A 24874-nucleotide genomic window follows, 5' to 3' on the forward strand; every position below is an offset into this window, starting at 1 on the left:
TTATTGTTTATCGCAATAATTTTTTAGACAATTAATCGCTCAGCAAAATTTGTTATCGTGACAGGCCTAATCATAATCATCAGAATTAACAGAAATAATTGTAATGGTTTGCACAGCTTTTTTATGCTTACTAAGTAAATTAATTTATAAGTTCACTTTATGCCAGTCTGTTAAAGGTAAAGTACAAGCTAAGTAATGGAAGCCTTAATGTTTTGGTTTTTACCTGAAACATCAGGACTTTTGTCTGCAAGTTGCGTTAAAGATGTTGATTGTCCAGCTTTTCACAATTGTACGGGATCATATTTCCATGTAGGGTGTTCCATAAAGTGAAGAGCAGAAGTGCCCACATGAAGAGCCACGCGGAGCAGGAGAAGAAGGCTGCGGCTCTGCGGCAGAAAGAGGAGGAGGAGAAAGCAGCAGCTCAGGCTCGAGCCAGGAAGGCGGCGGCGGCGGCGGCGGCGGCGGCGGCTGCAGCGGCTCATCAGGGAGGAGAAGGGCATGGAGCTGCACAGCAGGGGGAGATCAGCAGCCAGGAGGACTCGTCCGAAGGCGAGGACGATGATGATGAAGACTGGCACTGAGTATGAACAAAACAGGGAAAAGAACCTCAGAGCAGGGGGAATATTATGCAAACTGCATGCAGAGATGAACAAATGGATGAAAGGGTTAAAAAAAAAAAAAGTGCTGCCTGCAAATAGGCAGAACAAGCACAAAAACTTTGGTTTTCATGTCTTCCTGTTAATCTTTACACTGTTTTTTGTTGTTTTTTTTTTTACCAAAACTGTCTCTGTTTGACTGTTTTCCAGCTTCACACCATCAGCCTGGCTGTCACACTCCACACACTCAGATACACCGTCTAAATACTCGAGAGTTTATTTTTTTGTAAGACGCACTTAACACAGTGTCTGTGCTTTTGCCAATATTGCCTTTTTATATCTTTTTATTTAATTACAAATGCATCAAATTATTTTGCATTCGCATTGTGTGAACGAAACTATTAAGAAACTAAATCAGTTTAATCTGTCCTTTTATCAGCTGGAGCCCGTTTGACTAAACTTTGAAGGGCTTGAATGTAAAAACTAGAATGGGCTCAATATCAAAATTTTCCCAGATTATTACGTTTGTTCTACACTTTATTTTTAAAATTTCTATAATGGACCTTTTTGAAATGAAAATGTACAAAAAACTAAATATTTATGATACAGCATTTGCAATGATCCTGGTAATATAAAGAATAATCATGTTGGCTTTATTTGGTAAATTGAAAATATATATTAAAAAAGTCTATTGTTCAGAGAAGGCCATTTGTTTTCTGTCATAAAATGAGCACATTGTTACTGCAAGATCTTGTTGCTCCAGATGTGGACTGTGTTTGTTTTTTTTTTCTTTTTTTATGTATAATTGATCTGGTGCATTTATTCTCAAGAAAGAAAGTTGTGCACACATTCAGTGCTGTTAAGTTTTGGGGATATTTGGAAAAACCGCAAAAGAACAACCTGAGTAGCCCAGATTTAAATGAAATTACAGGGAAAGTACACTGATAAAATAAACTTAAATTTCAACCAATAAGGGGCGCCACATATAGAGGCTAAAGTCCTCGACGCAGTTGTCCCAGATTCCCGACCAAAGGCTGTTTCCTGTATGTCTCCTTCTCGCGCTGCCTTTTGTCCTGCCCAGCTACTGTTGGATAAAACCCACTAATCCCATAAAAGTCTGTAACAATTTTATTTAATTTTGGTAGACTTTTCAACCTATTTCGGTTACCTGAGGTGCTGTTAGAAGTGTTTAAAGTCCCTTATGGATTTCTTCTGAATGCTTTTTTTTTTTTTTTTTTTCCAAAAAATTTTAAATTTTCTGGGGTTTTAATCTGACCAGCCATAAGTTTTTTTTATGGTTGTTATTATTATTTGGCATTATTTTATCAATCAAATCAAAGTAATTTTATCTGCATGCTGCCAAATTACACCAACGTGAAAAGATGTTGAGTAGTATTTCATCTTAAGAAGGGCTCATTGAATGAGTCAATGTGGAGCTAAGACATTATTTTTGAAACTGACAAAGAATGAAAATCTATTTTGAAAATGAAAAAAAAAAGTTTGAAGTTCAAAGTTACTTTAAAGATTCAAGGTTTTTTTTCCCGTTAAAAAAAAAAAAATTGAGCCAGCTTTATGGCACCAGTCTAGCTCCATACACCAACAGCTATTTATTAATAATTCAAAACTTTAATGAGTAGTTTTATCAATACTTCTTGCCCCAACCGGACCTTTAAGGATTTTCATGGTCTTGATATGGCCATAAAAATGAGTTTTTATAGCATCATTTAGTAAGATGCATTGAGATCTTCATGGCTTTTTAGCATGCAAGGATCTATGAGAGGCTGCATTTAAAAATCATGTTTTTCCTGACATTTGTGATGAAAACAAATGTCCCAAATTAACGAAAAGTATATATAAATCTATATTTCTCTCTTTTGCACCTTTCAGAATGATTTGTTTCTTCTAGGATTTGATTCTTTCTAGTTTCCACTCATCTTATCAGTCACACTTGATAGCAACAAACCTCCTTTACAGCAGCAGCTGTAAGTTTGAGTCTCAAAATGAACCTTTTCATCTGTTCAGCTGGTTTCCAGACTCCCTCAGTATAGGAGTCTACTACCTGGTTCTGCTGGTACTGCCATCCTAATATGCCTCTTGGATCATCTTGGTCCACATTCTGGTGGGATAAGACATATTTTTTAACGACAAAGTTTCCTTTATATCGTGTGTAAACTCTGCCAGTTTATGAAAGGTCATGTGGTGAGAAATGCACAGAACAATCAAAACTTATGAGGTATTTATCCTTTGAGAACATTTGGCTGGGCTAGCATGTAGGTTTAGTCAAATCTATGTAACTAATGTACTCACCTTTCTCTTTTAGGGAATGCAAAACTTTAGCGAAGCCCTGTTTTCAGTGGAATCCAACACTAATTTGCAGTGGTCACACAATGAAACCTCGGTCAACTCGGTGAACTTTATTGATGTGAGGACATCTCACCCAAATAAATTTGTTTACTCATGCACAACTCCTGCAGACATTTTGAACGCCACTTTGAGGCTTAGCTGTGCGGATTGGGTGGGGTTGAGGCTGTTCTTATGAGCAGAGGATGCTCTTATGTGTACACCAGACTTAAAATAATCAGCCAAACTTTATCTGTTATTCAAAGTTTCAATGTCCCTAATGTGGGTTTCCTTCTATGATGCATAGTGTAATCTGTTTTTACAGTGCTCAGTGCTGAAGTCACTCTTGTGCAACAAAAGACAGACAGTCCTTCTATGCTGATTAACTTATCTTGGGTTCAGTTTTGCAGTAAACCTGATCTCACAGCAGACACAGGTTTTTTTTTTTCTTTTTAGGTTAAAGTTCAGTTACTTCCTTTTAAACCCAAAAGCCAAAAAGTGTTGCTGTTGTTATTTTTAAAGATTTGTTAATTTATACAATTTCTTAAAAAGTACTCACATCCCATGTCACACAACAGCTGCATGCTTCAGTGGTTTTTAATCGGGATCTTATGCAATAGATCAACACAAAAATATTTCATAGCTATGAGGTGGAAGGATCCAGAATAAAGAAAAAGAAAGTAATCTCTGCTACAATCACTTATGTTTCAACAGTCAGATAAGTGATAACAATCCAACTCCTAAAACTTTTACTATTTAAATGTTAGGGGTAAAAGCGACAGAAGCATGAAACCTTCAAAATCTCAACGTTTTTCCCAGCTGTTGTGTTTTGCATCATTCTCTATCAACCTGCTTAGACCATTACTTTGCAGATATAAGACAGTTTTAACTGCTTAATAAACTGGGTTTATACTAAATAAAAGGGGAGAATCTGATCATAGAAATATCTTCTAATTGAAGGTTTGTCCTCTTTTCCTCTTTGTTTGGCTGAAAGTGATCCTAAATGAATACAACTCTTTTATACCTTTACTGGTTAAAAAGAACAGTCTTGGTTTGTTGTTTGGGAGCCTTTTTATTTAACAACCAGACGCCAACCAATTTTCTCAGTGGTTGTTTTCCTGCTTTTGGTCCAGCTTTTAAGTCGATTCCACATTTTTTAGTCCGGTTGAGGTTCAGGTCATTCCAGGAGCTTATCCTTTCCAAACCCAGTGTTGCTCGGTGTTTTGGATCACCCAGCTGTGTGCAAGTCTCAGCCAGCAAGCTGATGATTTGATAAGGTTCTGTTTGATCCAGATAATGCAAGAGAAACCTCCTGAATTATAATTTATCATAAAATCTGGTTCTTTTAAGCCAAATGGATGGAGGAGAAATATTTAATTAACATCCCAAATATAAGAAACTATTTGAACTATTTATGTAAATCTTCTAAAGAGATACAATATTTGCTTCTTTAATTATATATATAACAATGCAATGTACGTTTTCTTTACAAGAGCAAAAAACTTGCATTGAATTCAGTGCATTGCAAAAATATTCATATTCTAACGTTATCCAAGTATGTCATTGGAATTTGCACATTTCCTGTGGTAAATCAACACAAAGTATTGCATAATCAGAAGTTAGAATGATGATTAGAAAGTGTGGGGAAAAACATATTGATTTAAACATGTTTACAAATAAAAGCCGAAAATATAGCATGTATATGCAAGACCACCTTCGTCCAGCTGCAAGCTTTTTGGGGCATGTCTTCCAGCTTTAGCCATTTAGAAACTAATTTTTTTTTTCTAATTTTCCACTTTGCCAAAACAACAACAAAAAAAAACGTAAGCTCAGATCAAATTTAATGGATAGTGTGTCTAAACATCAGATTTGAAGACAAAGATTTTAAATCAGATTCACGTGGATATGCTTTAAACCTTCGTAACAGTCTCACGTATTTAGAACACAGGCTTCTTCTAGGATTGGCCTGTATTTAACCTCCCATCAACTCCATGTAGAAAATAAGTCCTGTATTTGTTCAGCTAACCTTTCTCTGCTCATATAACAATCAGTCAGGATGAACCCACAAAATGTGCTCTACTGCATGCTAAAATCCCTCTCCATGCGACAGACTGTGACTCAGGTTTCGATTCTTCGTCAGCGTGCTTCAGACTGTTTGGTAGGTCAAAGGTTATCGTCCCTTTCTGTAAGAAAACCTTCTTTGTTGTTTTCGGAAATGCCAACTATCAATATAATCACATTGCATTTGACCTATAAGTCTTCAGGGGGAAAAAATGCAAGGTGTGGTTAGTTTCAGGGTTTGCTGAAGGAGTTTCTTGAACATCTGCTTTGAACATCTGCTTTGAGACCCCTCTAACCTGAAAGGCAACCTCTGTGACTTTAAAATGAACAACGAAATTATAAAATTAATATCTGATAAATCTATTTGTGTGCTGCACTTTGAGGAAAACAAGCAATAAAAGTTAGGGATTGATAATAAATTAGCCGTGACATGACACTGATCTGATTACATGATGTTCTGATTCCTTTCATTTAATTTTGGGGAAAATGGAAGCGATTTGCTAACACGTTTCTAAGAAAATAATATCTCCGGCGTTCTCGATTAACAAGCCCTAAATAACCTAGAACCAAACATCATGAAAAAGGAGGGACTTCACACAGTAATACTGAAAAACCCCCACCCAATGCTGACAGACAAGTCTGCTTTACCTTTGGCCTGCCACAAGGACGGCTCAGACTTTGGAACCAGGGCAGCATATCTGCAGGTCCCAAGCAGTCATATACTGTAAGACTGGGGACTATAAAAGCCCACAGACGCAGACATAATGATTAGTCTTCAGAGAAAGAGGGAGACTCTCCACATCCTGTCGGAGCTAAAGCCCATCATGTGGGGTAACAAGCTCTGCCTTTTGCTGCTTCTGGGCACCTCTACCCTAGCCCGTAAGTACGCCACTCTCATGTCGCGTTTAATAATGATTGAAATGTATCATTCATCGGTAGATAAAATTGAAATCAGAAATATTGGCTGAATTTTGTTATTGTTGTTTTTAAAAATGTAATGACCACAGGGTTTGCTGATAAAATTGTTAGGGTCAACTTAACAGCTCAACATCTATTTTTCTAACAAACACATAACTAAGTAAATAATTTTAGTGCTAAAATTAGATTATTGACCTTACTTGCCAAGCTGAATTCCTGTCTTTGTTTTCAGAGCAAGATGTAGGAGGTTTGGAAGAACAGTCTCCAGTTTGCTTTTGTGAGTTGTCTTACTTTTTTGTTTGTTTGTTTAATCAGTTTTGTGATGAGACGTAACCAACTTATCGAACCGACAATGCATCTGTTGTGTGTATATTATATTATATTATATTATATTATATTATATTATATTATATTATATTATATTATATTATATTATATTATATTATATTATATTGAAAAACAAATGTTTCGTTATTATTAAACTTAAACATCAGATTATTTAACCATCGAGAAAATTAAGGGTGAAAATAAATACACTTTTTGCTTTCCCTAGATTATTTCAAGAAGTCAAACTGATTATAATGTACTAAATAATGTGCATTATAATTTAAATATCTGGCTAGTTTTTACAGAATGTATGCAGATAGAAATATAAAATTGTTTTATTACTGCACATAAGCTTCATTACAGAAATGTTGTAATGTTTTGCTATCTGAAACTTTTGCAAAAATCCTAATTTAATACAATTTTTAGGTTTAATTCTTTTTACTGTAATTTATGATGTTTACCTCTATGTAGAAAATCATTAAGAGCAAAAAAAAGTTTATTTATACTTCACAAGATTTTAGTGTGCATATCAGAACATGCTACAGCGCACTAAGATACAGATAAGAAGGGAGTATAAAAATACGTAATTTCATATATATTTTTCCAAAACTTGTAATGTTGTAGGTTTGTTTTAATTTCATCAAATCCTAGTTTTAGAGTAGAACAAAATATGTTTACGAATGATTTTGTGAACAACACTAAAATCTTCTAACTGGGTCATTTGAACTGCTTTCAGTGGCCAAAAGATACAAGAACTTCGGACGGTTTGTGTACAGCTATGAAGCTGAGACCCTCAACAGTGTAAATGGAGCATCAGACGACAAGAGTGGACCCAAAGTCTCCTGTACAGTAAGTCTGAAAACTTGTAGTTATAATTGGAAAGTCCAGAAACTAATTTTGCTTTTAACATGTAACAGAAGTAACAACAAAACGTTTCATTTGCTGCACAGGTTGAGATCGATGTGCCCCAGACGTGTCGCTTCATCGTCAGAACAACAGATTGTTCTCTGAGCGAAATCACTGATGTGGACCAGGAGGGGAACCCAGTGATTCGTCCGGCTGCTGGTTCAGAGGATTTCAAAGCTGCAATGGCAAAGTAAGTAAAGTTGTTATCTGTCAAGGAAAGATTTGTTTTATTGTCTGTGTTCTTGGGTTCAACATCTTGGCACAGTCACCAAGAGATTAATAAAAGCTGATGACCCAAATGCCAGGGTGGAACTTAAAACCTGTACCTGTTGCCAGGAACATCTTGAAGGTTGCAGTGGAAGGGTACACCGATGTGAAGCTGTTCCCTGAAGAGGGTGAGCCTGTCAACATCCTGAACATCAAGAGGGGAATCATCTCCACTCTCATGGTGCCTGAAATTAACAAAGAGGAGACCAAAGAAATGGTATACAGACTTCTTCTCTTTTTTTACCCCCTTTTTTAATATTTCACTCTTTATAGCTTTCAATTATTTCATGCCAAGTGAAGTTGATGAAGCTTGTGACGTGGAGTCACGTAGAGATAAACAAGTTGCACAATGAGTTGATAAGGCGCCCCAACTGGGGGTGATAAATCCTGCCCTGTAATATCGTGTCCTTACAGTGACAATCTCCAAACGCAGGTCAAAGTCCGAGATAAGTTATCGCATTTTCGGCATCACCTGCTTCCATAATCGTTCAGGTTCATTGATTATCTGATTTAGGGAAAGAGGGAACAGTTGCAATCAAACTCTGGCAACTTTGTTTTTGAATCCTCACTAAGCCTCTTGTCGTTTTTTTCAGCCCACCGTACATGGAGTGTGCTCCTCCGACTTCGCCATCAACCTCGGCTCGGACGCCGCAAGCGAAGTGACCATCAGCAGGGATCTGTCCAAGTGTGATGGCTTTGTAGCCCGCAGACAGAACACCAGCCCTCTGGCCCTCATCTCTGGCATGGTGAGAGCTCCTGCTGCCACTAGCTAATGTGTATATCGCCTATGTAAACTGTGCCTAAAGAACTAGTTTTGATCTGTTTAATTTTGCTTTCAGAGCTACCCTCTGTCCAAACTGATCAGCAGCACTCAGACGTGTAACTACAAATTTGACGCCCAGAAGAAGCACATGACCAGTGGATCCTGCACAGAGAAGCACATCTTCCTGCCCTTCTCTTACAAGTAGGTTTTCCTGTTGCCTTGGTCCTTTTACTGTAATGGATGACAGATTCGAAAATACATAGCTTAGAAAATTATTCAAAAAATACTTTCCACATTTGATTAAGTACTTAATTTTTTTCTTTTTTTCATTTTTACTATTGCTGGAAAAAGGAAAGAATATGGAATTTCAGCAGTAGTGAGCCAGACTGTGACGTTGAGGGAAACCTCCAAGATCAACGACAGAATCTTTGACCACAGTAAGTGCTCCGTCATCCAGAGCATTAATTTAAACAATTACCAACCATAGCCACTTTTCTCTAGTATTTTAATTAATTTGGTTATAAACCTACGCAGATGAAGCTTTCAAACTCCTGCCCATGGATGTCACTGATGACAAGTCCCCGGTGCAGACCAAGGATGCCGTTATTGCCACAGTACAGAAGCTGAACACTCTGTCTGAGACCAATGAGGGCGAAGAGCGTGCCAGTCTCTTCCACAAGCTGGTGTCTGAACTGCGTGGCCTGAACGCCGACGTCCTGACCTCCAGTGTGAATGAGATGATGACAGTCTCCGGTATTCTTACCTGGCAAGCTCTGGTTCAGTGTGGCACCCCAGAATGCACCAGCGGCATGCTGAAAATACTCAGAAACTTCGACCATGCTGCATATGACGTCGACGCTTTCGTCTATGCCCTGGGAATGCTTTCAAACCCCTCCCGCCTGATGGTGCAAGATATGCTGGCAATGGCTCAGTACAAACAGAGCAAACCCATCATGTATGCTCTGAGCAATGCAGTCAAGAGGTATGTGGGAGAGGCTGAACACTCAAGTTGTAATTTTTGCTGTGAATTAGTATCTAATCAGTTCCTTCTTCATGTTTCTGTAGACTGTACAAAGCTGAGGGAGTCACCCCAGAGATTGCAGCTGTTTATGAGTACATGGCGTCCCTCCTGGGCGCAGACTGCGCAGGCGAGAAAGAGCTGAACTTCCTAACCCTCAGGGTAGGTAACCAACTTTGGACATGCCTGTCAAAATAAAGATGTTAAATATAAAAACTGACATTTACTCATGCTATTCCATCCAGGTTGTTGGTAACATGGGAGATGCAATGGAGGCAGCTAACCCTGAAATTAAGAACATCCTGCTGAAGTGCATGAGACAGCCGGCTACCACTTTGTCCGTGCAACTGGCAGCCATCCAGGCCTTCAGGCGCATGTCCGTGACAGATGAGGTAACACCAACTTTTCTCAGCATTTCCAATTTTGTAGTGACTAAAAAAAAAAAAAAATACAGCTACTTTGAAAATTAACCACCTGCTGTTGTTTTTGTCCAGGTCCGCTCCAACATCCAAAGGGTCAGCCAGTACCCCAAGGGTGCCGTACAGAAACGCCTGGCGGCTTACCTCATCCTGATGAGGGATCCTCAGGACAGTGATTTTGACATGGTGAAGAAGCTGCTAACCCAGGAGCAGAACACGCAGATCAAGGCTTTTGTGTCCTCCCACATCCACAACATCATTAGCTCAACTGAATCAGAGACAAAAAAGTGAGATTTTCTTATTCTGTGCTTTATTTTACTGAGGTACCATGAAGTGCTTTGCTAAGTAAACTAACTGCAATGTAAAAACATTTTTCTTAGACTTGGTGACAGAATCCTCCAAGCTTTGGAGAACACTGACATTTCCACGCACCATGACTACACCACAAAGTCTCGCAACTACAAACTGGGCATTGCACATCAGAACACGGAGGCCAGTATTCAGGGCAATGTCATTTTTGATCCCAACAACCAGTTGCCAAGGGAAGTCCTGTTGGAAACAACCCTGAAAGCTTTTGGATACAGCTTGGATGTGTGGGAGGTAAATATAGCTCCCTGACCTGTGTTGGACATTTTTGAACAATCAATACCCATTCACCAGGACATATAAGCTAAATTTGCCTTTCACATAGTTTGGCATGGAGGGAAAAGGCTTTGAGCCGACCATCGAGGCTCTGTTTGGCGAGAACGGTTTCTTCCCTGACACCATTTCTAAAGCTCTGTACTGGGCCGAGGACAAGATGCCACCAGAGGTTCAAGAAGTTCTGGAAAAATGGGTTGCCCCCTTCAAATCAGGAAAACAAAACGTATGTACTTATTTGTGTTCAGCATTTGCTGCTAGCTCAGTTTGCCTGCAGCACAGTGTGTAACAGAGTTGCTTTTCTTCCTAAGGTTCCAGAAAACCTTGTGGGCGAAATTGTTCGCAACTTCAACAACCTGCTGAGCAATCTGCAGAGTCAAGAGTCTCCAGAGGCTATGGCCTACCTGAACATCATGGGAACTGAACTGGGTTACATCAAGGGCAATGATTTGAAGTTCATTATTGAAAATGTAATCGTCAATGCAAGAACTTTCATGCACCATTCCAAGGTATTGTTTTGTACAACAGTTTTCAATATTTTCTAACATAGCTTTAGGTTTGCTCCTAAACACAACAATCCTAGAGCTCTAAAACTGTTTGTTCTTCCTTTCAGTTTAACCTTAATAGGTTGTCGAACTTTGACACAGAGATGTTTGCACACTACATCTTCATGGACAACAAATTCACCTTGCCAACAGCATCTGGTTTGCCCATGACATTCGCTCTGTCAGGCACATTTGCTCCTGGTGCCAAAGGAGGTCTTCACATCGCCCCAAACATGGTAATGCTTTTAATCCCTGTTCTCCAAAATATACTTTTTCATTGCCATTTCATCTCTTCTTATTTTCATTTAGCACCTGCATACTTCAACTATAGCGTATTTGTTGTTGTTACATATTTTAATGAGCTGTGGATATATATGCGTTCAAATCTCTTAAAAATGATCATTTATTAGAGTTGATTAGGACTGGACTCTAGGAAAATAACTTTAAGTCATTGGCTTGTTATGACATATTTCAAACTGGCACATGGTTGGCATGAAATGTCTTGATGTAGATGACAGCATTTCATTTCCAACATTGAAAAGATACAAAATACCAAACGATGAAACACAGAATGAGGAACCCTCTCAACAACATCTTAAATATACTGTGAAAGTTCACTATGGTTGTGGTTACAAACAAGCCCTTGCTAGGAAATTTTATGATGTCTGCTTCCATTCACAGAAGGAGCTGGTCTTCAGTCCCTCTGTTGGAGTTGAGTTCATGACCCGGATGGGAATCCACTTCCCTGAATATGTTGCCTCTGGTGTCGAACTGCACACCAACATGTTCCACGAGAGCTCCCTCAAAGCCAAGATCACCATGGAACAGAACGAGCTGAAGCTCTCCATACCAGCTCCAAAGGACACCACAAAGCTCTTCAGAATCAGGTGACCGTCATAGTTAATAAAATTTATGACTTAAGCATTTTAAACTCTATAAGTTAGTATTACGTGTACCGTGTCACCAAGTGATACATTCAAGGTCAGTGTTTTTGGTGACTGAACCTATCCTGTTGGTTTTCTTATTTTGTAGCAATAAAGTTGTGATTGTGGATGCTAACAAGGCCACAAGGATTCCATACAGACAGGGCGGATCAAAGTGCAGAACTCTCTTCTCTGGAATCAAATACTGCACCAACATGCTTTACTCCAATGCCCGTGACAACAACGCTGCTCCCTACTTCCCCCTGAATGGAGAAACAGCGTAAGACACAGTTTGGACAACCCTTGTTTATCATTTGCATTCGCATACCACAATACCTAAAATTAGTTTTTTATGATTGTTTCTGATTTAGGTTTGCCCTTGATATTGAGCCTGCAGAAGATATCTCTGAGTACACAGCCAGCATTGCCTATGAACTTCTCCGTGAAGGAACGGACGGCAGCCAGCGCGTGGATTCCATGAAGATGACCCTGAGAGCTGAGGGTATGATTATTTTGTTGAAAACTTTACATGAGATTCTGCGTATTAGAACCAATCAAAAATAAAGAGAATATGATTTTTTTTTTATAACTTCAGGTGCTAAGCCCACAGAGGCTACAGCTACCATGAAGTACAACCGGAACAGGAATGTCTTCACCACTCAAATCCAGATACCTGACATTGATGTTGAGGCTGGGTTTAAGATTGGCTTGGCAGATAGCAGTGCAGAAGGCAAATCCCTCACCATCGAGTTCTCCAACAAGAATGTGCCACAGCTATCCCTGATTGGCCGTGCCAAGTGAGCAAACCCAACCTCCAAACATTCACAACGTTGATTTTCATTTTGATGTGCACGTGTGACAAATTTTTGTTTTTATTACTCTTTGCAGACTTCAGGCCATGGATGATGGGTTGCTCCAGGTTCAACTTCTTGTGCCAACGCTGAAAGTTGATGCCACCCTTGGAGCTACTGTAACCAAAGCAGATGGGCTCACCATGCAGATCAAGAGTGATGTTAAGCTCCCAGAGATTTCCTCCATGCAGGCGATCACCTTCAAATATGGTAAAAATAAAATAAAATAAAAAAAAGTTCACTGGTCATATTCAGAGAAAGGTAATTTCAGATTGCAATCCTAAATTTGAATGCAAAACTATATTTTTGTATATTAGGTGAGAAGGAAACTGAGGCCTATCTGACATCCAATGTGAATGCTGACACAAAGATCCCAGTGCACTACGCTAAAGCCCTCCAATCATGGCTCAGTTTGGTTGCTGAGGACCTCTTGGAAAAGAAGGTTGTGAAGACCGACATGAAACTCCGTCATATTGTCAACAAAGGAATTGAGGTGAAAAGAATAAATTCCTACTATAGTTTGCTTACTTCAAGTTTCTATGTAATGTCTACATATTGACTTTAATCTTTGCTTTGTATGTGTTTTGAATAGGCCACCAACATCTGGATTGACAAAATGTCTGAGGATTGTATTTACATGAAGACTCTGATGAACAACATTGGCAATCTGGAAATGCCATCAGTGCCTGAAGTCTTATTCATGAATTTGTAAGTAACTTTACATTAGCATGTTCACAAATACAGTGTCATAAAAAAAGTATTGTGTTCCTTTTGCATTTTTCTGGTTTTGCTCTTTTGTCATACCTATCAGTCTTAGGTTATCAAACCAGAGATAGCCTGATATGAATGATAAATGTAATTTTCAAATAATTTTATTTATTAAGAGATAAGAAGAGTTTTTTGTGGTTCAGGTTTGATTACTGCTAGAGCTGTAGAATCATTAAAACTTTTAAATATAACATGTCTGACAACAGGAAGAAGGCTCATTGTCCAGTTCAAGAAATTTAAGAACAAATGCCAATGTTGTGGCACTCTGAAATTAGCTTTCTGTATTTACTGAGGTCGTCTTTGTCTGATATTACAATTTACTTGATGATCAGAAACATTTAAGTGCAACAGACGATACCTGCATCTGTATTGTCTTGAATAAATAAAAGTAGCCTCCCTATGTATGCTTGTGGTTTAACATGTATCCTGTTTTTAATGTTTCACCAGTGAAAGCAAACTCAGATACCAGTTCAACCTGAACCGTTTCATGATGACCATCCCTCTGCCTCTCGGTGGAAAATCTTCTGAGGAATTAGGCCTTCCACTTGTTGTCAGAATCCCAGGCTTTTTTGTGCCTCAGCTGCAACTGGAGGTTGACCCACGGGAGATCCAAATTCCAAGTTTCACCATCCCCTCTGAACATGATCTCACTCTGCCTCTGATGGGACTGTTTGAAGCCTCTGCCAAGGTCAACAGCAACTATTATGACTGGGAGGGACTGATTACAGCTGGCAATAACACTTCTGAGTCTCCTGAATACGTGGCTAGGTTCAGTGTCATGGCTGAAAGTCCAATCAAACTGCTTTCCTTCTCAACTGAGGGTAATGAACATGTTTTCTTCTTAAATAAAAATAAATAAAACATTGGCTACTTTTATAGAACCAGCATTAAAGGTGACTCTTAACTAACTACTTCTTTACCAATTTGCTTTGTTTTAGGTGCCACCAAAATCACAGACACAAAAAGGGAAACTATTGAAGTCACACTTGATGGATCCCTGTCACACATGCTCATAAACACACATTTCAGTGTGCTGGAAAGTATTTCTTTCAAAGACAATGTACTGACAACAGGTCAGTACAGCATCTCTGCTAATGCTGCTCCAGTGGGTCTTGACACATCTTTGACTATTACCACCCAGTTCACTCTTGACTCAAACACTTTCCTTGGAGATGTTAATACAGATGGCAGTATCTCCATTGGGTCAAACATTGCCACCACAAGTTATCTCCACACCTTCTCTATTGAGCCAGTCGAGAAAAAAGCAAAAATGGACGTTGCGCTGATGGTAAAATCTAGCCCGATGAAACTCTCTCACAAGATTAAATCAACTTATGAAAATGACGAATTTCTGTTTGAATCAACCACCAGCATGGATTTTGATCCGGTTGAGCACACCACAAAATTCAATGTTAACTACAAGGATATCAAACTTACCATCCAATCTGACTCTGTGACCAGGGCTCTTGAGAGGATGATTCGTAACCAGATGGCGTTCTCCATGTTTGACGGACAAGCTTCCCTTAGAATTGAGAACCAAGCTGAAGACACGCAGAACCGTGTGTACTCCTTGCTTACTGGAACAATGAACCCGTCTGGTATGGAGATCAATGCTGATGCCTCCATGAAGATCTTCTCTAGTCTCGCTTCTCACAAAGCAACCTTGTCATTGAACACAAATGGCTTGACCACCAGCTGCACAACAACCGCCCAGCACAGTCCATTCACATTTGAGAATATTTTCCATGGTGGAATTGGCGCGCCAGGTGCCACGCTGTCTCTTAAAACAAAGGCTACCATTCAAGACAACACGGCTGAGCTCAATGTTGAGGGAAAGCTTTCAAGCACAGAAGTATATCTCAACAGCATGTATGAAGGCAGCCTGTTTGACATCAGTGGGCGGAACAGGGTGAACCTCAGGCTGAACGAAGATGGGCTGGTCTTCTCTAACAACATGGTTGGATCCTTTAGGGAGATTAGGACCGAAAACACCCATTCCCTGTCTCTAACATTAAGATCTTTCACCCTACAAACCAAAACAGACAACTTCCTTGACAAGAGCAACTCCTACATGCATGACATCACAGTCAACATGGAAGGCTTTACAGCCTCAGCTATGGTGAAAAATGAACTGAAAGTGATAGGAGTCAACTTTGAGAATGATGCCAGATTCAAGGCAGAACCCTACAACGTGGAGCTGGCTGGGACACTGAAGGGAAGCTTCTCAGAAGAAGAGCTCAAGCACATCTATGAAATCAAGTTTGTTGACTTAGTCCTGTCTGCAAAGTGCAATACCAATGGAAAACTCCTGGGATCACACATGACACATGCCACTGACATGGAAGTTAACGGTCTGACTATCAAGTTTAGCAATGTGGCCAACTTCAACTCACCATCTCTTCGTGTGGACAGCACAGTTAAAACCACTGCAGCACCCTTCACACTCAATATTGATGCCATTTTCAACTCAAATGGTGAGGTGTACCTCTTCGGGAAACATAGTGGCGAACTGTACAGCAAATTCCTCCTGAAAGCAGAACCGACAGAGTTTGCACAATCACTTGAATACAGAGCCTCAACCAGCCATGAAGTGACAGACAGACCTACTGTGAAGACCAACGTGAACAACAAACTCAACAGCTTACTAAACCTGGAACAACAAGTGGTCACATTGGAGTTGACGTCCGCTGTAAACGAGCACACCTTCAGACAGATGTTGAGTGCCTCTAACAATCCAGAGAGAATTGCTGTTGATATGAAGGGAGAAGTCTCAACCCCACTCTTCAGCGAGGCCAGCCAAGATTACGCCATCTCTGGATTTGTGAAGTATGACAAGAACAGTGAGAGCCACTTCATCCAGATCCCATTTATTGAGCACCTTCCCACAGTTATTGAGAACATGAAAAGCACAATGATTAAGCTGATGGACCTCAGTATTGAGATGCTCACAGAAGTCAACACCAAGTATGAGATCAGTGCTAAGTTTCAGGCCAAAATTGAAGAACTAAAGGGAGCAGTTGACAGTTTTGACTTTAACCTCTTTGTCCAAGACCTGAAAGAGTTTATAGCATCAGTGGGAAATTTAATCATCAGACTAACAGACCAGCTCCCTACTGACAAAGTTGTTAATTTGCTGACATCTATCAAGGATACTGTTGGAGCTGAACTGAAGAAATATGACATTCCAACAAGGGTTAATGCAATTTATAACAAAATAGAAGAGTTCCTCTCCAACTATGAGATTGAAAAAATAATTGGGGCCATCATGGATGAGGTTGTAAAAATTATGAAACAGTTTCAGGTCAGAGAGAAGCTTCAACAAACATTTGATGCTCTCAGATCAGTTGACATCCAGCCTCTGCTTAACAAGTTTATGGTGCCTGCAAAAGAACTTTTGAATGAGCTTTATTCCTTTGATTTCAAACTGTTTATTGATGATTTGAGTGACTTTTTCACAAGAACAATCGAGAAAATTAAGTCTGTTGATTATGATTCTCTTGTGGTGGAACTGAAAGACAAAGTGGCAGAGATGACCAAGATTCCTTGCTTTGGGAAACTTTATGGTGGATTCAAAGTTACTTCCCCTCATTACAACCTCATGACCACGGCTGAGCTGGAGAACACCACAACTGCACCAGCCACACCAGAGTTTAAAGTAAGCCTGAACTCATGGGCTGCTTCTACTCTTAAAGTGCTAGACTTCACTGCAATTGCTTCTGTACATTTTGTTGCTCCCGAAATGAGCCGTCTGACCATCTCAGAATCCATTAATGTTCAGCAGTCATCTTTCACTCTTGACCACAAGGGCACAATGAATTTTTATGGCTTATCAGCTCAAGCCTCTGGTGAAACCACTGCAAAAGCGACAACAGAGCTCTATGTGGCACAGCTTGTCAACAGTGGATTCTTTGCTCTGGAAAATGGATTTTCTGCCAAAATGGACACTGCCTACAAACATGATTTCAAGTTCCCACCCCTCAACATCCTCAGTGAAATGATGATTGATCAAAAGACTGTCTTTGGACTTGAAGATGGCAGCATTCATCTTACCTTTAATAACTTGTTCAATGAAAACTATAGAATTTGGGATTTCTCAGATGAAGCAAAACACAAGAGTGACATCAAGATAGAAATGGATCTCCAGAACACCAAAGTGACTCTCACTGGTGACACCAGTAGCAGTCTTTTAAATGTTAAAGAAAGTTTTGATGCTGATATCAGTATTTTCCGCCATATCCTGATTGATGCCAAGTTGGAGACTGATACACCTTTCATTAAGGGCAGTGTGGCAGAGCTTAAGCTTCATGCTAAGACTGAAGACATGAAAATTGATTTTACTGCATCTCACAATGCAGAACTGGTTGGCAACATTGAAGGAACCCTTTCAAACTCTATACTCACTCTGATCTCAGCCACAGAGTTTACATTTGATACTAAGAACAAAGGAAAGGCCAAGATTGTTCTTCCATTCAAGCTTTCTGGAAAAGTTGACCTCCAGAATGATATTGACTTTACTTTGAGCTCGGAAATTCACAGAGCAAGCTGGACCAGTCTGGGCAGGTTTAATCAGTACAAATACTCACATTTGTTCTCCATGGACAATGGTGACAGTGAAATTACGATCCAATCAGAAATCAATGCTGAGGCAGATCTTGAAATGCTGAAGGAACCCATCACTATTCCTGAAATAACTCTGCCATTCCTTGACATGAGGACACAGAGAGTGGAGAGCTTTTCTCTGTGGGAAGACACTGGCCTGAACAACATCCTAACCACAACTCAGCAGACACTGGACATCAACTCCAAACTCAAATATGTTAAGAACCCTGAGACAATCACAATTAACATTAATCTGGATCCAGTCATCCGGGCCATTAATTCCAACATGCGGGCCCTGCACAAGAAAATGCTCATAGGCAAGGATAAGGCTGTCACCATTCTCGCTTCATCTTATGACAAAGCAATGTCAGAGTATGAAAAATACAGCATTGAGTTGCCAAAAACCATTTTAATCCCTGCCTACAAAGTCCCAGTGATGAATGTTGAGATGTCCTCCTTCACAATTCCCCTGCCTGATGTCACACTTGTCACAATGCCCTCGCTGCATATCCCATCTGCACTCAGCAAGCTGACTGTTCCAAAAATCACTCTGCCCAAGGTTCAGAACATCAAGATCCCAGTGATGGGTGATCTGACTTATGAGTTCTCAGTGGTAACAGAAGTGATCACACTTAAAACTGATGCCAGCATCCTCAACCAGGATGGCCTCAAGGCCAAATTTGATGCCTCCTCAATATCTGGGTTTGAAATTCTGACTGGAAAGATTGAAGCCAACACCAATGTTAACACAAAGGGAGAATTTAAGGTGGCCTCTCTCTTTTCTGTACAGCACTCAATGCTAGAAGGAAACCACGAGAGCACCATCATCTTGAGTTATGAAAATGTAGAAACATCTGTGAGCAATGCAGCAAAGATCAATTTGCCTTCACTCACTATGGAAATCAAGCAGGAAATTAAGGGAAATCCAGTAGATGGCCTTGTTGTCTCCATGTCCACACCTTCTGCAGGACTCATTGGTGTACAGATGCAGACCAAGCGGCCAGCACAAGTAAAAGCTAGACTCTACGGTCGCTACCCGGTAAGAGAACACATGTACATTTGCTCATTAATAAAAGCTTATTTTCTGTTCACCTAAGATATATGTTTAATTTTTTTCTTTTCTAATTTTATGTTTTTATTCATGTTTGTCCTCTCAACAGACTGAACCAACAACAGACATCAACATCTGGGGTCTCAAAATGTCTGTAATGGACTCTGAGAAGCTGAATCTTCAGACGACCTGGAATATGGAGATACCGTATGAGATGATGCTGGGATTGAAGAAACAGGTGCCAGTATCCATGGAAATGGTCTCCGATGCCGCTGTTAAGATGAACAACAAGATCAACAGGCTTGTTAGGAGTCTCAAGGGGTCATTTGAAAAGTTAAGAAGGCAGGGTAAAGCAGTGTTCAAGAAGGCTGTTGAAAAACTGTCTGATGTTACTTCTTCTGACTTTATGACAACTGTCACAGATAGGACCGTTCTGATTCTCAAAGAGTCCCAGAAGAAGGTTGAGCTTGTTCTTGATGCTGTGATTAAATTCTTGAGACACACCAAGTTCCAGATCCCTGGCTATGACCGAAGGCTCTCTGGACTTGAGGTCTACCAGGAATTCAGCACTTTTGTTGCTGATGTGTCTGAAGAGGCCGTTGAGAAGTTCCCTGAGTACTTTGCCACCATCTTTGCATCAGTCTTTGATCACATCCAAGCCGTAGAATTCACCATCCCTGGCTCTAACAGCATTATCACTGGCCAAGAACTTTTCGATGACTTGATGACTGCTTTGAGGAAAATTCAGAAACAGCTGATTGTTAGCATAAGGAAACTTGGAGATATCCAACTGGACGACATCATTAGGAAATCCTCAGAATTCACGCAGTTTATTGTTGAACAAAGTGAAAAGTTTTTCCAAACTCTAAAAGCCCCAAATGTTGAGAACATCTCCAGCTTTGTGATGGATGCATACCGTGATGCCAAGAACTCCGATTTCCTGGCCAATGTTGTCAAACGGGTTGATGACCTGCACATAATCATTAAGGAATATCTCAAAACTGTGATTGATAAAATCCACAGCATCATGGCTGATATGTCAACTTCACAGCTTAGAACAGACATCCAGTCCTGGATTGACTTATCCGTTAAACGCATCAACGCTTTCCACAACAGTGTCATTAGGACCCTCAAAGAAAAAAGCAAGAATGTTGAATCATATGTGAGAGTAAGTGACAGACAGATAGAGATTGACATTCCTTTACCATTTGTTGCCAAATTCAACTAACTCACCAATACAACAAAACCCATAAGCAAGTATCTGAATTAACTACCATTCTATCACAACCAACCAACTCAATAGTTAATTTATTGTCATAAAAAAGCTAAACTCTACAGTCATATAGATGTCTGTTTTTAGTATGAGTCTTTGTGCTGTTTTTCTGCATAATTTTGTTTTTTTCATGGTGGACTAACAATTTTCTGATCCAACTGTGCATCCTTTGTGTCTTATACTATTTAAACCCTATGTGGCCACCAATAAACTGTTTGTACTGCATAAATCTCTGAGCATTTCTTAGACCATGCACTGTGAATAATATTTTTAATTCAGTTTATGTCTATAGCACCAAGTCATGCCCATCCAGTTTGTTTCAATATAAACTAATCATGGAGATTGATTCAAATCCACAGACATTTCAATCAAATTTTAGAACAATAATGTCCGATTCAGCCAATGGATAAAAAAAAATTGCATTCAGAAGCCCAGTCGATTACTCTGACACTGGCTGTGTTGTCATACTGAGCAACCATCTGAAGATAAACCCCTGCCTTTTAACAGGAAGAAACCTGCAATAGACATAGCCTTGGTATCATCATATGCAAACTGATGGTTAACAGAACAGAAAGTGATCACAGAAATAACAGAATCAGAGCTCAGAGTGCTTTTGCTAGAAAACAAAAATAAAACTGTTTTCAGGAAAGAAGTCTAAACACAGAAGCAGTGGGTCGGTAGTGTCTTTTCTGACAATATGCAGTCTCAGACAAAGGTATGCATATCCGCTGAATCTTTTCATATTTAACCAATTCACAAACACAAACTGGGAAATATTCTATAATAGACCAGCACATCGTTACCTGGTATTGCATATTGAAAGGAAAAAAGAATACATTGTTTTATAAGCTTTTCTTCAGATTCCACAAAAAAATAAAATAAATCTGTCGCAATCATTCACATGAAAAGTCACATTGTGAATTATGTGGAAAATTCTGGGAAGAAAACCTGTAATAGGCTTTTAAAGACTTAAGAGGGAGGCAGAGATCCAGCAGGATAATGACCGTAACCATACAGCCAGAGCTACAAAAGACAGCTTTAGATTAAAGTATAGTCAAGTGTTACAAACCCCAGACCTATCCAAATGAGAATCTGCGTTAATAATTGAAAGACCTTTTGTCTGTGAACATCACCCAAAATGTGGGCAAACCTTTGTCTCTAGTAGTGCAAAACGGGTGAAGAAAATCCCAGAATATGCACAGCTGTCATTACAGGGGAAAAGTGTGGGTTCAGAAAACCATGTACCATTTTCTTTACACTTCATAATTGTGTGCTACTCTGAGTATTGGCCTACTATGACATAACCTTATATTGAAATCACAAGTATGTAGTTGCAACATGATAAAATGTGCAATGTATGAAGACTTTTGCAAGACTTTTATTGTGAAATTTTAACTTGTTGCGACTGTAAAACTAAAATGGGTTTTGTTTTGGATATCATAAATCAGAGTCTACAGTACACTCCAGCCACTTGTCCTTTATGCTGCCCCCATGCTCAGGTCTATATTTAGTCAAGACTAAAATAGTATCTGTGGCATTCACAGTTCTTCTCGTGAAACAAAGTGGAAGAAAGACATGCACAGCATCTCCTTGGAGACTGCTAATGGAAAACAAGCAAAAGAATGAACTATTTACACTATATTTGAAAGGTAAATTATTTTATGTATTTCACATTAGTAATAATAGCATAAAAATATCATGAAACTATGTTTTGCTTCTCAGGTCTATCTTGTTATGTAGATTGTGTAAGGAGTGTTACCGTAAACAATAAATTACTTTTTTTTCAGTTTCTTTTTCCTGAGTCATATTTACAATATTTAAGCTAATAATCCTAAGTATGAAATAGTCAAAATATATCAAGAGATACAAAATTCAATAAATCAAACATAGTTCTTTGTACGTTTCAGTATATAATACAATGTTGATGTATGTGTAATTAACATGATTGAAAGAAGTCAAATTCAAAAGCTCATGAAAAATCACTTTATTTAGATTTTCACTCTTTCCTTCTTAACAGGCACCATTTTCTCCTCACAATATATCCAAAGTGCCATTCTAGTACAACAAATACCCATAAATAGAAACATCTCACACATTCATTGTTGTCCTTCTCCACATTTTAGCAAAAATAAAGATTAGAAAAACCTGCAGCATTCGATCTGTGTTAACGTTGCTGTAAATCAGAGGCACATCAGGGGGGCCATTGTGGGAAAATCAAGCAGTTCAGCACAATGCATTCCTGTTGTGTAGGTCAGCAGAAAGCCCAGTAACGGAAGACAGCGGGGAATGTGACTTTTACACCATTGTGTCTCTGGGTAGATTCAGAAAACACTCACTGCTTAAACCCTGGGACATGCCGGTTATTTCTCATTAGCAGAAATAGGATGCGTTTCACAAGCTTTCTCCGCCTAAAAAAAAAAAAAAAAAAAAAAACACGGAGAGAAATTTCCTGAATCACCAGAACAGCAACAGTGTCAGTAATCAATGTAAAAAGCTTTTATTTGAACAAGCACTCCCACGACCACACAATAGGACAGTTACACAACATGTGGAGTAACAAATGAGCTGAACTTATTTCACAACAACCGAAGGTTAACTCAGATACATTAAATTCTATCCCACGAGTTTTCTGACCAAGTCAATTTAAGGTACATTCATCGTCGCAGCGGAAGATATTTAGATTTCTGTTTAGTGACTTAAAATACTCCTGATGCAGTTTAAGTTGTTACAGCAGGTTTGTCGATTCACATTTAATTTTGACACCTATGTACAGGCTGGTGTTACCAGAGAAAATATCAGTCTTGAAAAACGCAAACTGATACACTGAAGTGCTTTGTTAATGTAAAGTACTATTTAGCTGAACCCTCCCCCCATAAAAAAAACAAAACAAACCTGGATTTCTGACTATTAAACAAAATCGCGCCCTATACAAGATGCCAAATCATCATAGTTTCTAAATAGGAAAGTAACAGAATAATCACTCTGAAAAGCTTCGCTTTAGCTACTGCATACATAACTTGGTTTAACTGTGCTATAAACTAAACAGGATTATGTACCGACTAATCAATATGACCAAAATCTGAAGGCATTACTGTAAACGTGACACTAGCCCTTTACAGAACAGACCTTGGAAAGAGTCAACTATTTTGCCCTTTTTTGTTCAGGAACATGACGAAATTGTTTTTTTCCTACCATGTTGCATAAGAACTATTAGACAAACATGCCAAGGGCGTCTATCGTACCCGCTTTGGCAACTAACAATTTAAAGTAGAGCTTCATGGCACATCTGAAATCAACATGTCAATAAAGGAACACAGAAACACATTTTTCTCACTTTCCACTTTGTTTCCCCATCATCACCTCCAACCTCTAAAGCTTCAGTGTCTGAGTTATTAAGATCTTTGTGCAGTGCAAGAATAAAAAGTCAATTCAGGTTACCTAATAAAAAAAAATAATAAAAAAAAACGCTCATCAAAAAGCGCAACATCAATACTTGGCACCTGAAATTATACTGCCTGCCAAATAGTTTATCTAAACACTATCGCACACACTAGTAATGCAATCACAATACAATATACCGTCTAATTAAAAAGTTTTGACACTATTATGATTTACTTGGACAAAAAATGCTTACTCAACCTAAATAAATTAATTCTACTCACATGAAGTCACTTTGTGGTGTTTTGATCTGATCAAGGATCATAATCTGTCATATTTCATTAGTCAGTCAGAACAAATGCATATCAGAACCAGAATTGATGGAAACATGGTGTGACAAAGTCCTTAGAAATATAACATTTGTCCAAGTTAAATTGAAGTAGAATGGGACCGAACAACAATAAATACAAAATTATGGAGGGGTGAACAGACATGAAACCCTCTGAAGCAGCTCCTTTATATACTGTATGTGCTTTAAAAGACCTTTGGTAAAGTAAGCTGAAAGGCAATACTTACTGAACGCTATGTCAGGGTATTAAAAAGTAAAAAAAAACAAAAAAAAAAACACAACATACACACCTGTACCCACCAAAATTTGTCAGTACTTTCCTATAATTCAAAGTCCTCTTGAATTGATTTCAGACAAAGTGCACCGGCTGTATAAAACCCAAGAGTAATGCAAAGCTGTCCCTACCTTACATGTTTTTCTACAAACTCCTGCTCAGCTGGTTGAACATTTTCCTCATACTTGCAGAAAAGACAAACTAGTTATGAGCTGGCTTGCAAATACATTTTAGATTTCAGTTTGATAGTGTTAAACATTTTCATTTAGTACCACAAAACCTGGCTATGTGCTCTAGTACACCCAAGAGTAGTACAAACTGGTCAATATGACCACTAAGAACCATGATTTTATGAAAAGTAAAAAAAATAAATAAAAATCTATTAACTCTTAAGAAAATTTAGGCGTTACTGTTGACCCTAAAGCTGCTTAAGATATGTGAAACAATCTAAATTCTGGGGCAAAACGCAGTGTAGTTCTGCGCAAATCACATAAAACAGTCTACCTATTCTCAGCAGCAAGACATGCTAATCCAGGGGTGGCCAAGTCCAGTCCTCGAGAGCCACCATCCTGCAAGTTTCAGATGCATCCCTGCTTCAACACACCTGAA

The 24874-nt window shown here is 39.0% G+C and overlaps 2 protein-coding genes and 1 long non-coding RNA gene across 4 annotated transcripts in view; all 3 read left to right on the top strand.

Annotated features, from left to right (window-relative positions):
• mideasa (mitotic deacetylase associated SANT domain protein a) overlaps nucleotides 1-1294 on the top strand; it is a 19216-nt gene extending 17922 nt beyond the window's left edge. For both annotated transcript variants that reach the window (XM_015042674.1, XM_015042675.1), the window contains exon 13: nucleotides 314-1294. In XM_015042674.1, coding sequence (XP_014898160.1) covers nucleotides 314-581 — 268 coding nt within the window. In that variant the 3' untranslated portion in view covers nucleotides 582-1294. The remainder of the gene's footprint in view (nucleotides 1-313) is intronic.
• Nucleotides 1295-5710: 4416 nt separating this feature from the next.
• Nucleotides 5711-20491, top strand: LOC106953719 (apolipoprotein B-100-like). The gene is made up of 26 exons (XM_015042676.1): nucleotides 5711-5876; nucleotides 6148-6192; nucleotides 6979-7091; nucleotides 7193-7338; nucleotides 7485-7632; nucleotides 8009-8161; nucleotides 8255-8379; nucleotides 8530-8615; nucleotides 8713-9160; nucleotides 9244-9358; nucleotides 9442-9588; nucleotides 9691-9902; nucleotides 9996-10215; nucleotides 10307-10480; nucleotides 10566-10763; nucleotides 10868-11035; nucleotides 11481-11686; nucleotides 11832-12002; nucleotides 12094-12224; nucleotides 12318-12519; nucleotides 12611-12783; nucleotides 12891-13066; nucleotides 13166-13281; nucleotides 13789-14162; nucleotides 14280-18979; nucleotides 19101-20491. The coding sequence occupies exons 1-26, from the start codon at nucleotides 5762-5764 to the stop codon at nucleotides 20217-20219; spliced, it is 9981 nt and encodes a 3326-aa protein (XP_014898162.1). The 5' UTR covers nucleotides 5711-5761; the 3' UTR covers nucleotides 20220-20491.
• Nucleotides 20492-22230: 1739 nt separating this feature from the next.
• On the top strand, nucleotides 22231-24633 carry LOC106953723 (uncharacterized). Its single transcript, XR_001426248.1, has 2 exons — nucleotides 22231-23856; nucleotides 24072-24633. It is a non-coding gene; the product is annotated as an uncharacterized LOC106953723 (long non-coding RNA).
• The last annotated feature ends 241 nt before the right edge of the window (nucleotides 24634-24874 follow it).

Source organism: Poecilia latipinna, unplaced genomic scaffold (assembly GCF_001443285.1).
Source record: "Poecilia latipinna isolate Pla-1442-1.1 unplaced genomic scaffold, P_latipinna-1.0 Scaffold599, whole genome shotgun sequence".
Classification (NCBI taxonomy): domain Eukaryota; kingdom Metazoa; phylum Chordata; class Actinopteri; order Cyprinodontiformes; family Poeciliidae; genus Poecilia; species Poecilia latipinna.

What these genes read in the sequence shown, in the direction of transcription:
- LOC106953719 (XM_015042676.1), top strand. Translation starts at nt 5,762, where the DNA reads ATGATTAGTCTTCAGAGAAAGAGGGAGACTCTCCACATCCTGTCGGAG. An exon ending in GGGCACCTCTACCCTAGCCC is followed by an intron (nt 5,877 to 6,147) that starts GTAAGTACGCCA and finishes CTTTGTTTTCAG; the next exon opens with AGCAAGATGTAGGAGGTTTG. An exon ending in GGCGATCACCTTCAAATATG is followed by an intron (nt 12,784 to 12,890) that starts GTAAAAATAAAA and finishes TTTGTATATTAG; the next exon opens with GTGAGAAGGAAACTGAGGCC.